This window comes from Engystomops pustulosus, chromosome 7 (genome assembly GCF_040894005.1).
Source record: "Engystomops pustulosus chromosome 7, aEngPut4.maternal, whole genome shotgun sequence".
Classification (NCBI taxonomy): Eukaryota; Metazoa; Chordata; class Amphibia; order Anura; family Leptodactylidae; genus Engystomops; species Engystomops pustulosus.
Genome location: NC_092417.1, coordinates 166,433,662 through 166,447,382, shown reverse-complemented (window position 1 = coordinate 166,447,382; position 13,721 = coordinate 166,433,662). Strand labels below are relative to the sequence as shown.

At 40.0% G+C, this 13,721-nt stretch overlaps 1 protein-coding gene across 6 annotated transcripts in view; it reads right to left on the bottom strand.

Annotated features, from left to right (window-relative positions):
- PHF21A (PHD finger protein 21A) overlaps positions 1 to 13,721 on the bottom strand; it is a 71,188-nt gene that overhangs the window by 6,762 nt on the left and 50,705 nt on the right. For 2 of the 6 annotated variants that reach the window (XM_072118813.1, XM_072118814.1), the window contains exons 6-16: positions 13,240 to 13,488; positions 13,058 to 13,147; positions 12,564 to 12,848; positions 11,973 to 12,065; positions 11,836 to 11,887; positions 10,850 to 10,929; positions 9,950 to 10,010; positions 8,046 to 8,209; positions 3,986 to 4,141; positions 1,533 to 1,608; positions 269 to 372 (exon numbers count right to left, since the gene is read on the bottom strand). In XM_072118813.1, coding sequence (XP_071974914.1) covers positions 269 to 372; positions 1,533 to 1,608; positions 3,986 to 4,141; positions 8,046 to 8,209; positions 9,950 to 10,010; positions 10,850 to 10,929; positions 11,836 to 11,887; positions 11,973 to 12,065; positions 12,564 to 12,848; positions 13,058 to 13,147; positions 13,240 to 13,488 — 1,410 coding nt within the window. Of the gene's footprint in view, positions 1 to 268; positions 373 to 1,532; positions 1,609 to 3,985; positions 4,142 to 8,045; positions 8,210 to 8,269; positions 8,293 to 9,949; positions 10,011 to 10,849; positions 10,930 to 11,835; positions 11,888 to 11,972; positions 12,066 to 12,563; positions 12,849 to 13,057; positions 13,148 to 13,239; positions 13,489 to 13,721 lie in introns of all 6 variants that reach the window. The other 4 variants (XM_072118816.1, XM_072118817.1, XM_072118815.1 and 1 more) reach the window with 4 other exon arrangements.

Here is a 13,721-nt window from a genome sequence, read left to right as displayed (position 1 = left end):
AAGATTCAGCAGTGAAATCCTGCAAAACAATTGCACAGCAAAAAATAAAATTAAAAGTGCAATTTGGGTTTAAATTATGTGCCGTCCAATTACATCACACATGAATCTGATAACAAAAAGACTTTCTCAATCTGACAAATCGCCTATTTATACATAATGACTAGTTCCTACAATGATTTAGTCTCTTCATACGTGGCCCACACATATGCAAGAGCTCACGCCAGTCTTTATCCATCCCACATTGTGTAGTGATGATCTATGGACTTACCGTTATGGAGTTGCTGAGTTGTTTTACTTTCTGCTCTAGTTGCTCTCGCTCCTGCTTCAGGTCTGTGCTCCACTTGAGTAATTTTTGCTTTTCTTCTTCTTTTGCTTTAATATAATAAAGGGACAGTGAGATTTTCTGTACTGTACACGGTGTAAAATATAAGTCAAGTGAGTCCAAAAGATGGAATGACAATGTATACCTCCTGGTTTACCAGTATCAGGCAAGAACTGAATACGAGAATAGGGGAAGGGAGGGTGCTGAAAGTCATACAATAATCAGTACATATTTATTAAGGAATGAGGAGAGAGTTGTAAGGTGAATATATGTTTGGCCAACAACTCTCTCAAGCTTGGTGTATTGAAATGTAGCATAGTGATATTTTTCTGCCATTAGATCGAACCCTAACACATTGGATGGTTGCCTTATCAAGCCCATATTGTTCTATGGCCAGTCTGATTGTTTTGGACTCATATGCTCTTACTGTTGGTACTGAGAATCATCTTTGGCTGCATGACCGAAATCAGGGAAAATATGCAAATACGTTTTCCAGGACGGGATAAGGAAACCCATGCTTCTTTTAGACACTTTGTAAGGCAGTCCCCTCAAATGACATCTACCTTCAGTTTAGTGATGCTAAATGTGTCTTAGACTGCTTTGGTTGCTCTGGAACTTCTTACTAACTATTCCAGGAGGAAGAAATTCCCAACTCTAGACTGTTTCGATGTGGTTTGATGTATTCAGTATGATGTAGAGAACTGGTTTCTCCGAGAGAGGTTTTTGACTAGGGCCAGGTGATGTTGAGGGATTGGCCTTACAAGGTACTTAAAAGATGCATGATTTTCCTTATCCCATCCTGGAAAATGTATTTGCATATTTTCCCAAAATTTCTTAATGGAGAGTCAATGGCTAGAAGTCTCCGTATGGCTATAAAGCGGCATTAATTGGCAGATTCTCAGTAAGGAGAGCTCTTACCCCCCAAAACCCTAACCAAAAGAAGCAAAGTTTTTAATGCAAGTGAACGGGATATATTTAAACCCTTGACTGTGCTGCGACTTCTACTCACATAAAAATCTAGTATTGCCCAACTGAAAAAATGTAAATCGCAACATCCTTGGGGGTTGTGATTTGACCCTATTCACTTAAATTAGCATAGAAGCATCCATATAGCCCTGACCATTTATTTGTTAGATATTTGTATACTTAGTACTGGAACCTTGACAATACTTTGATGGGATAGTTCTACCATGTAATGCATGAAACGTACCTGCTTTATACGCTATATATGAGTGAACAATGGCCAACGTCCCCGGCCACGGAATTGCTTCCTCTTTTTTCAGCATCTAGAAAAGAAAAGAAAAGATAAAATAATGCATAAAACAAGCAGCACAAAGTCATCAAAGTACTCAAACATATAACTGGGCGTTGTAGGTTACAATATACAGCAGACTGACAAACGTCACAATTACAAATAAAACGTGTCCCAATTATTCATCTCTTTTCGATGATTTAGAAGTGACTATTTTATTACCATGGATATAGAGGTTCAGACCTATTTGTATCATGCAGCTGCAAAAAAAAGGAAATTCCTGGAAAATGATGACAGATATAGCTGTAAGGATTATCCCCAATTACATGGAGATATTAACCGGGCCTCTGCATCATGATATATAACATAAAGACAACTCGAATTTCATGCTCACATTGTCACAGATCACATTGCACTAGTATGGACCTGGGTTAATCACAAATAACACAACCAAGTTTAGCATCATCTTTAGCAACATCTATACCCATTATGGTGGGGGCAGAGGTAACGTATATGGCATAACTAGACGCCAGTATTATAAGTGATTGTTGTGGGCCCAGCAAACAGATTTAACACTAGGGTACAGCTGCTTTAAACTGCGTCTATGATGGTCCTTGTCAGGCTGTGTTCACATGTGGCACATCACAGAAACACATGTGTTTTTACATGTTACCATGCGTTTGGCTGCTTTGAAAGAGGTTTTTTTTTAAAATATTGCCGTGTTAGCATTGGGACACAGCCGCCTACAATTCCAGCAATGAAGAAAAAGGGGCCAAAATGTATGGAAACATGTAAAAGCACATCCAAAAACACAATGTGTGAGCGCACCCTCAGTAATAGAACAACCGCTGTGGTAGCCACATATCCATCTGTGGTCATGTGCTTTTGCAGGCAACACCAATGTATCCCCTGCAAAATTGTGTGGCGAGGGCGAGTTGATCTTCTGTTACATGTTTCCCTAAAATGCAGAAGTCATTTGTCATTGCTGCTGATCTTTATATCACATTGTCTTTACCTGTCTGATATTTAACATTCGTACCACAAACACCAGAGGATAAATGATACATTTCTGATCACAGAGGGTACGATCCATCAGAAGAACCTGGGTTCCCAAGTTAAACTTATGAATATAGAGGTAAAACACTGACTAACAAATTGTGTATATTGCATTGAAGGGTAGTCTCCCACCGAGCACACATTTATCACCTATCATATCCTTATGCTGACAAGTTCCAGTTACTTCACTGCATTTTATCCTCAATGCTGTATCATCTCTGGTTATGTATCCTTACAGAAAGGTGTTGTACAATATATCCTGGAACAACGATAGTACACCGTACGGTACTAGAGTATGTCCACATTCATATCAGATAACTATAAAAATTGTCAAATTTGCTCAAATAGTAGTTTTACTACCAGAACTGAAAAAAAAAAGTATATAAAAAAAGCAAATCCATCCTGAGTCTCAGAGTCTATAATCAGACAAGCCAAGAAAACAACCTGTACAGAATAGCAATTGTAAAAATGTTTTGGTCTTCCAGATCCTGAAAAGCATATAAAGAGTGTGTATATATAACACTCGCAATGACATCATGTAACCTGCACGATGACATCATGCCAAATTCATCAAACCCCCCCCTTCTATTTCTGTCTTATAATGTCTAATACAAAATGAACCAGTTTGATGGAGCATCATAGTTTAGGTTCATCTTTAGACACTTTACACTAATTATTAGTTTACTGAGGGTGCCCAGAAGTGGAGATCTGCCCGATTACATTGCTGTCAACATTGCGTTTACAAAACAAATACGTTGACAAGTGTTGACAATGCTGTAACGCATGCGTTTTGTAAATGCAATTTTGACAGCAAAGCAATCAAAGAGCTTCTCAGCTGTTGTGATGTGTTTGAAAACGCATGACTACTCCCTCACTTAGTGCTAAAATTTGGGTAAATTCTGGCACATGTATCCATAATTTTGGTGCATTTATATTAGGAAATCTTTCTCATCACTTTGCGTTATTACTAGTTCTGCGCCGGCTCATCACCCCGGTCTGTGCCGGCCCCTTTGTGTAAAGGGACTGGAGAGAACAATGTAAGTTTATTAATAGGATGATTGAGTTCTTCATACGGCTCTTCTATTTTCTCCCTTCTGTCTTGCAACATGGATACTAATAATCCCTGGCCAAAACACCAAAGGCAACCCAAAACAAACTACCTGACTAATAAATACCATTTATATGAAAAAATACGTCACAATACAATGTAAATCTGCTGGGATAAAACCTTCTCCCGATTCCAGGAAAATTCTCTTATCTGCCATGCGATTTTTATTTGTGCATTGTGGTGTGCTTAAAAAAATAAAAACCTAGGGGAGGGTGCGCGGTTGTTTCCTGTATCTATCACACGGTACCTGGTCTTGGCATTTGGGACATATCCACATGCCCTTGGGAATGGATTTCAGAGGAGGCTCCAAACAATCCAGGTGGTAAACACGTGAACATGTGTCGCACATCAGTAACTGTCCGCTCTTTCTGCAGACGCTGCAAAAATCCTCATGGATATCAGCCTATAAGAGGTCACAAGAGAGGAGGCGGGGAAAAAAAAAGGGGGTCAGCCTAAAAATCTGACAAACGCCCTTCTTCATGAGATTTTATTTCTTAAACAAAAAGAAGGAAAGCAGAATGGAGATTTACACTGCTAAGACCAGCAGAGCAGTGCAGGAAAAACCCCGAGGCAGAGAAGTAGAGGAGACAAGGAAAGTGTGAAAAAAGGAAGTAGTGTAAGTAGTAAAAATTTTGAAAAGTCTATTTTGGCATTTTTTTAATCAAAAACCGCCATGCCAGGCAGGTCTAATCTATAGGATTAAAAAGAAGACAGAAAAAAATTGCCAATTCAAACTACCAAAAACAATGCAGACACCGAAAGAAGAAATGTTAGATGCTAGATCACACACACACAACAAAATCTAAGAGCCACAAGAGATGCCATAGGACAGTACAGAGAAGGTTATTCTACTGAACACACAGCACTAGGAAGCAATAGCCCCACAACAGTCAGTGCACCGCGTGACAACTACAACACAGGTATCTAACACCCCCCCCCCACACACACAAGCAGCCCCCATGTGTACAAACTATCAGCTCCAGCATAAAAGATTAAAGGGCAAATAATATTGCATTTGTAAGGAAAAGAAATACAATATTCCAATATACTTTATGTATCAATTCCTTATGGTTTTCCAGATTTCTGTTTGCTGCTATTACATAAGAAACTTCATTGTTTACTTCCACTACATGTGATGTCACACAGATGCACAGCTCGTTATATAAACTCCTGGTCATGTGATGTCACACAGATGCACGGCTCGTTATATATACCCCTGGTCATGTGATGTCACACAGATGCACGGCTCATTATATCACAGAGCTGTGTGTTATAATGAGCGGTGCACCTGTGTCACATCGCATAACCCTGGCCAGATTTCATTCCACAGGAAGTAAACAATGAACAATCTGATAGAATGACAGCAAGCAGAGATCTAGAAATCATTAGGACCTGATACAGAAAGTATATTGGAAAACTATTATACAACTTTTCATGACATCAATTATTTACTGAAAGTGGACAACCCCTTTAATTCAAAACCTATAAAGAGGTGTACAACATGTAAAAAGATGTGGCATTACCCCAATACATAGCTAGATTGTTTCTGCTTCTAAATATTAGATATTTCTAAATATTCCCAGTTCTTTCATGTCAGACAAAAGCCTTGCTGTACTCTATAGCGCTCTCCGGAGTGCTGCGGGCAGCAAGGTTCTTAGTTTTACTCCTTAGTTGGCTGTAGCATGCCACAATATTTAACTCTGAGGGTCCACAGTAAGATTCCTGTATCTGGGTGACATGGAAGCTGATTAATGCTGTGTACACAGGCTTTTGTGCATAGCACTTAAAAAGACATATGGAACTGAGAGGCAACTGGAATCAAGTTCTTTCATCTCTTAAGTCACACAAGTTTTATATGCCAGGAAGATTGTTAAGAACAAATAGATTAGTCTGAATAGAGCAGCAGAATCTTCAGAAGGATAGACAGTGCCTACTTAGATTACATAGGACAGCTAGCACATTGTGAAGTACGAGCGGAGTTATAGTGCAATAAGTAAGCAACACACGTGTCAGGAAATAAAGAATAGAGGAAACATCTTCTGCCCATTGAGAGTGTAGTATGTAGAGGAAATTGCAGGAAAAAGTCACTTGACAGTAAAGGAAAAGCACGGAAGGAGAGGGTACAGTGTCAGAAAACAAGCTGCATCTTATCTACACTAAGGAAAATACTCTACACATTTTATTAGAAGAGCAATAATACGCGATGCAACACACATTGAGACTGCAGTACAGAAACCAGCTAAGGCCCTCTTCACATTAGATTAGTCACTATACATTTTTTCCTTTTTAAAGCTACAGAGGGGGAAACATCTCAGAATGACATTGTCAAATATGCAAAGAATAGCTATATCTCCAAAGTTATGACATTGGGGGAGATATGGCAGAATGTCTGAGGTCAAACTGTTCCAGTTGCCCATAGAAACTTGTAAGAAATACTGTAGACCCGTTTAAAGATTTGGTGTCCTGGCCGCTGTCTTAAGCTCAGTACTCAGCTTCCCACATATAGAGTGGCACTTTTTTGGGAAGTGATGCTTTGCTCCAATATTACCAGACATGGCACAAACATCACTCTGTATCTGGAGCTGCAGCTAAGCCACAATCTACCGTAATTTTTGGGCTTTCACACTGGTGTTTTTTTCACGGAAACCATTTTTGGCCTATGCACACATACAGAATAGTTTTCTCTTCCTGGCTTTAGTGTTTTTTTTTTACTGATGTCCTATTTTTCAAACAAAATGGAGACAGGCTCTAAATTGTATTTGCAATTTCCACTGTTCAATGGAAAAAAAATAATGAAGTGTCAGAAAGAATGGGTCAGTAAGGCATCGGTGAAGAATCACTGAAGCCAGGAAGAGAAAACAAATCTGTATGTGCAAAAAATCACTGATGTGAACCCACCTTTACCTGAACTCTACCCTCTGGGCTACTGGGTAATTAATGTTGATATTGACTGTGACTGCACTCATAACATGTCTATGGCTTTAAAAGCAAAAAGTTGTCATTATTAAAGGAACACTAAACACCAAAAATGAACAAATTAATTCAGAACTTTCTGGGTGCAGTCACACGTTGCGTTTATCACATGCGTTTAAAAACGCATTGGAATAGCTGAAGAGTGATTTGCCTAATTAAACAGCTGTTAACACTTGGGTTAACAAACGCATGCATTAACCGCAATGTTAACACATGCGTTAACTGTTGCGTTTTGTAAACACACGTGCTAACAGCCATTTAATTAGGCAAATCACTCTTCAGCTAATGCAATGCGTATTTAAACGCATTCGTTAAACGCGACGTGTGACCGCACCCTCTTTGTTTATTCCAAATCCAATTATAATTTGGCAGTGGCATCAGCTGTATGACCAATGATTGATTGAGATATAACTGTGTGCAATGCATCTCACAACTAGATACTAAAAGGAGTTTTGTGCAATTGTGCAGATTGCAAGTATCCTGCAATCTTTGCCCATGCAACATCGAGGCTGCTGTGCAGCCCTAGCTTAGAAATATATTACAAAAATGTTCTCAGATTTCTAGAGATCAGCCGCTTCTCTCTTTGATATGCTCAACTAGTCTAGTGCCACATTTACGATGTAACCCAATCGGACCCCTCGTAGCTCCTAGAGATGTGTGGAGTAGCCGGACGCGCAGCCCCATTCATCTCTATGGAGCTGATAGAGATTGCAGAGAACCTTACACGGCGAGATTGTTCATCTCGGGAAGCAATGAGGGGTCCAACTGGGGTATATTGGATCCCATGATCTTGTGATCTGTGTGGCGACCCCACTGATCAGCAAGTTAGGGCCTAACTTGTTTCGTGGGAAAACTCCTTTAAAGTCACTGGCTGCAGCACAAGGTTGGAAATAAAACAGATCTGTGCCTTCCATGTTTCTGCATCTCCTGTCTCTACTTTTCTTATTCACTTCTTGGTTTTGTGTTCCTTTAATTGAAATCTACCACCATAATTACAATCCTTCATCCTGGTGGTAGATTTCCTTTAACAGAATGACTTAAAGCTAGCTATATATCATGCTGTTGTTTTCAAACCCACTCGGGACCACTTCAATACAAGTCATAAATGTAAGCAGCTCTTAATAACCTTACCCAAGCAAAGTCGCACACTACACAGCTGTATGCAAATCTTACACATATGCAGTCCGGTTATGCTCAATGACTAGGCAGACTCGTATTGCAGGAAACTTCCAGCCGTAGCCTCTGTGGCCAATTCTGCCCTGGTCATCAGACACGTCTCAGGTGCCGTACCTTAACACGTGACAGCAGGGCACTTTCCAGAATGAATTACTTACGTCTGTGGAATAATGATTAGGCAGGGGCACAGGCAGGACACTTGAAGGGAAACTACATGTAAGCTGTGCCTTTTCGTTTTCATGGGGAAGAGGATGACTGGATGAAGGGGAGGCAGGTGGCAGGGCGCTCAAACCCAAGACCGTGTTGTATTTGGGAGGACGACCTATACGTTAATAAACACACAAAAAAAACAGAACAGAAACAAAATGGGGGATTTACATACCTTTGGCCAGTGTTCCTCATTGGCTAGCATGAAAAAGGAATGATGCAGGAGATGAAGGAAATAATCATAGTACAGTATTACACAACAAAAAGGAAAGGTGAAAGCAGGAGGCACAAGATAAAGTAGCAAGTTATAGAACTAGAAAGACATCAGATGCCTGAAAGAGGCAGAATGGACACCGGTAACAAGTGCTGACCGTAACTGGGTAGTAGGACACAATAAATGAGTACAAGGCAAAGATTGTGCACAAGGTATAGAAGCCATTTTATCATGTGGAAATATTGAAGGGAGGTGGTGTGAAGTTAGGTAGGTGCTGGCACAAAGCTATCTACCTAGTAAAAAAAAAAAAAAAAAAAATATAATATAGAATAGAAAACACAGGAGAACTTTTTGTTTGAGAATTTTTGTCATTGAAGAATTAGCTTTCACCCCAGAGACTTTAGCAGACTCTGGAGATATATGGTGTGCTCTGACTGTTTACCATCAGATGTGATTTGTTCAGAAGAAGAAAAAAATTGCACCGGGTAGAAGTGAGGTTATTATCTTTTAGTTAGGTCTAATAAGACAAAAAGTGCAAGTGTTTTTCTTAAAATCCTTAAAATTAAAATGCAAAAAAACCCAAAAAACAAACAGTTGATATATACTGGACAGGTGAAACTGTTCCTCCTTTCATCAATTCACTCTGAATTTTTGCTTTAAAACCGCATGCAAAAACCTGAACAGGACTACACAGCCTAGGGTGATGGCACACATGGCGTTTTTGGTCCGTTTTTAAGCAGTGCGTCAAAAAACGTATGCGTTTTTGACAGACTGCTCGAAAACGGTGGCGAACACAGAGTTTGCGTCTCGGATGGATCTGATGCTTGGTCAGATATTGAGACACCCTTCTCTGGGGGTGGGAAGGGATGTATGTATGCATGTATTTTCTTTCTTGTGAAAAGTTAAAAATGTTAATAAAAACTGCTTGATTTAAAAAAAAAAAAAAAAAAAAAAAAACAACAACACAATCTCCAGGGGCTCAACAAATTAAAACAAGATGCTGCTTTGTTTTTACCAAGTTCTGGATTTTAGAGTTGAATACATCATGTTAGCTCAAATGCTTCCTGGGTATAGTCTGTCTGATCCATCAGAAACATGAAGTTTAAGTGTCTTCTAAATATATGGTGGGGCTGGAGGTCACCACATTTTCCAATAGCTTTTTGCATTCTATTGAGGCCAACTTTTAGACCAAGCCCCTGGACGGCTCTAACATACTTCCGTAAGTGGCTGATCTGTTAGTTAGGCCAGCAGCATCTTTCAGCACTGATGTGGCCTCGAATGGCCCAAAAGTGTTTTGTACTTTATTATTTGTCACTTTACAATATCATAGTTTGGAGAGTGCAAGTAGAAATGTGAAAATTGTGCCCTGGTGTTTCGAAAAAGGCAATACCAATTGCACCAATTACATAGGGTTATGCCGTGGTGAATGTACCTTTACCACTTCTACATATGCAAGATGCTTTAATTTTACGATTTATATTACTGTACAAGAGAGAGTGTTAGTAGCCAATAATCAACACTGTTAAGCAAGTTCAATCGCAGCATCAATTCTAGTAAAAGCCTGCATGAGTATGGCGAAACAACAGTGCCAAGAGGGGGGGGGGGGGGGGGGGGGAGGTGGAAATGATGTGAAGGAGCTACCTCTCTTCCTCGTTCCTGGATGCATTGTGCTATTCAGGTAGGTCACTGCACTCTTCTTACGCTGCAAAGAGGAAAAAAATTATGTTAATATAATATATATTATGTCTATACAAATCAAAATTTTATGATCATAAGAGAGGAAGGGGGTTGGTGTCCAGGTCCCACCAGGGGCCAAAAGACTTAAAATGGATTGTCCTATTGTAGCAAGTTAGGCCCTATCCACAGGATAGCGCCTCACTTGCTGATAGATGGGGCTCACAGTGATGGGACCCAATGCACCCCTGTTGAATCCGAGATGACCCGAATCAGGTGGTTGCGCATGCGCGAGCTCCCCTGTTCATCTCTTTGGAACTGACTGCTCTGATCATACTGGGACTTCAGGCCCCTGTTCTCCTGATCCTGACGGGTCCTATCACTGATACCCCCAACGATCAGAAAGTTAGGCACTATCCCGAGAATAAGGCCTAACTTACTACAATGGGATAACCCCTTTCAGAGACCCAAAAAAAAACTGGTTAAACTAATCCGCCTCAGAGCTTAGAGTTTGCTACAATTTAAATCAGCCAAGACAATTCTCGACAAGCCAAAATAGCCTGGGATCCAGATTGTCCAAAATAAATACAGTTTAATCTACCTCAGTCATGAGAAGTACAAGATTCTTTTGTTATCAAAAAGTATACAAACAGTGATAAAGTAAAAAAACCAACCTAGATTATGAGAAATTCTGACGGGTCAGTGACACAACTAAAATATTTTCCCGGGCAGGATGCTTCAGTAATACTCTGCATCCAAATCATCAAGAATATTACATCACTTCAGCTCCACCACCTAAATGATGATCTATATATTCTCAGGCTGACTAATCTATTAAGCACAGTGTGATTCACAGCGATTGCTCACCTCTGGTTCAAATACTGCCCCGCTGTACACAGGATTTGCCGTGGTTCTTCTTTTTCTTTCTTGCCGTTTACTTTGAATTTCTATATTTGGGGGAGGGACAGTAAAAATAAACATTATTGTTCTATTTAATTAGAAAGTAGTCAGAAAGATGTCAGAAATGACATCCAACATTTAAGGGGGTTGGTCTGAAAATAGTGTTTAAAAGTTACGCTCGAGATCAATTTGTTTTGCGGTGTCAAGCCTAGTGCAGGGCCTGAGGGAAGGAACAGGACTCAAAAGATTTTGGGAACTTAAAAATTCCACTTCTACAGGCCCTGTGTTAGGCATGACAGTACTGGATACTCCTTGTACACACCGCTTAGGTAACTACTTAGGTAATAGCATAAAGAGGGTTTCTGCAATGTCTGACCACTCCAGAGAGGTAGAGAGTCAGGGCTATTCCCATCTAAATTGCAGTTAGAATGGGAATAAATTTAGGATTTGACCACATTAAAAAAAAGTTGGAGTTTAAGAAGCACACTATCAAGACACCTGATTTTACACCAAATATCAACAATGAAGGTTTAAATTTCTCAAAAACTGAAGACATTATTCCGAAGGCATGCTGGAAAGTTGTATAACATCTCAATACACAGTGGCTTAACTTTATACTGGAGAACATTCTTATAATGTACTGGTTAAAGAGCTAAGTGTATGTTCACACAGTTCGGATAGATACGTTCTAGATTTCACAGTGCAAAATCTGCAATGTGCTACAGTACTGGCAAAATGTGCATTTAATAGAGATCCTACAGGTCAGTTTGTGCACAAATGTTTCTGTACAAAGGGGGTCTATAAGATAATGTAAAAATCAAAATATGTTGTGTATTTTCACCAGGATACACATTCTCAACAATATCCATGTTAAATTTGAAAAGTAATTTCCAACATAATACAAGATCTAAAAACTGTCAAAACAGATTCATTAACATGACTAAGTTACTGACCTTCTAAGTGGTCGTGCGTTACCAAACCTAGCGACACCATGAAGGCAAGTTTCTAAGAAGAGAGAAATGATTAGAAGTTTTACTAAAGCCATCACAGTGGAATGAATTTAAGCCCTGCTTTCCTCAGATCTTTGTACCTGTGGGTTTTCCTCTCGTTTCGGCTTGGGGGCAGGTTGCACGGTCGTACTGCTTTCAGTTGGCTTCTCTGTTTCCACCTGAGTTTTAACCGTCTAAGGAAAAGACAAACAAGCAGATGTTTCACAGCAATTTGCTAACTAGCCAGATTTGCATTAGTAATAATAATTAAAAAAAAAAAAAAAAAATTTACTCATTTGTGGACTACAGTCATCAAATACTTTTCAGGTTAAGGTGTATAACTAATTGCATGATATCGGGATAATGGCCTTTATGGTGTACTTAAAGCGTTACTATGTTCCCATGAAAAAAGGAATATGATCAGTTGATCAGTGGGACCTCTATGACCCAACCAATACTGGAAACAAAGTGCCTTGTCTGCAGGCAACATGTTATAGAGCAGAAGCAGCTAATCGGATTGCAGGCAGTGTCCTACCCGCAGAAGGCACGTTATAGAGCAGGAGGAGACAAGCACATTGTACTTATTGTCCAACATGTGGGCAGCATGTTATAGAGCAGGAAGATCTGAGCACGTTGTACATAGTATCCTATCTGCACTGCATTCATTAACCAAAATGAAAAAGTGCTGTTACCTGCTTCTCCAGGTTTGGTTTTGGAAGTTGCAGAGTTTGTGGAGCTGCCAGCCTGGTGCCTGGAGCAGCTATTACGATACTGGTGAGCTGTGCTGTAGGGAAGGCTTTGGAAATGGCCGTGGGTTGTCCATTCACAATGCGCACAGGATGGATAGAATTCTGAGAGGTTGACGTCAACTTGGTAGTTAGCATAACTGGCCGCTGGATGAGCTGTGGAGCTGCCAGCATCGGAGGTGGGGCAGGGGCAATTGGTATGTTGTTTTGTGCAGCAGGCTTTGGCCGCACCTGATATAAATATTCAAAATGATAGAAAAATTACTCAATTAGTAACATTCATGAACATTGTCAAAAATTAAAAAAAAATTTCCATGTACTTTCACTACTAAAGCGCAGTGTACACTTGCGTTCAGACCTCTGTTATCTTTCTGGACTAAAATGACTATATGGAAGCAACAATGATGGATTGTAATCAAAAACATGTGGGAAGCACTTACTTGTGGAAGAAACGTTGGACGAGGAGTGAGCCGCGGGGGTGGGATGAACTGGGGAACTTTGATAGGCTGAGAAGTTGTTGCTTGGACCTGCTATACACAAATTGAAAATCTTAGACATTAAACATTTCTGAACAGAGCCAACGTATGTGTAAATTGCATAAATGCGTAGAGTTATTTCTCACCAGAGTAACAGCATTTTTTGCCAATATTTGAAAGGTCTCGGTTCCCTGACTGGTGATCTTATTAGACGTCTGCAGGTTTACTGCACCACCTTGTGCATCAGAGCCTATGATCGCTTTCTGGCTGTTGATGGCAGTCACCATGGCAATGGTTGGTCTTTGCCCCATAACAGAAGTGGGCATGGATGCTGCTGCGGCTTTCAACACGAGAGGTAGAGTCTTTGCCGTGATCATAGAGGCTGTGGCCACAGTCTTTTGTTAAAAAGTAAAAGAAACAGCATTAGATGAAGGGAAGAAAGACAAATGCAAAGTTAGTACAGAAAAGTGATCAGAGTTACTATAAGTGCAACAAGGTACAATTTTGAGCAATGATACAAAATATCACATTCGGCTGCTTTTCAGATCAATGCATTTATGCTTCCCTTCTGACAAGTTGTTGGTCCCCCAAACGCCATTGCTTCATGGTTGCCCTATAATAAATTTAT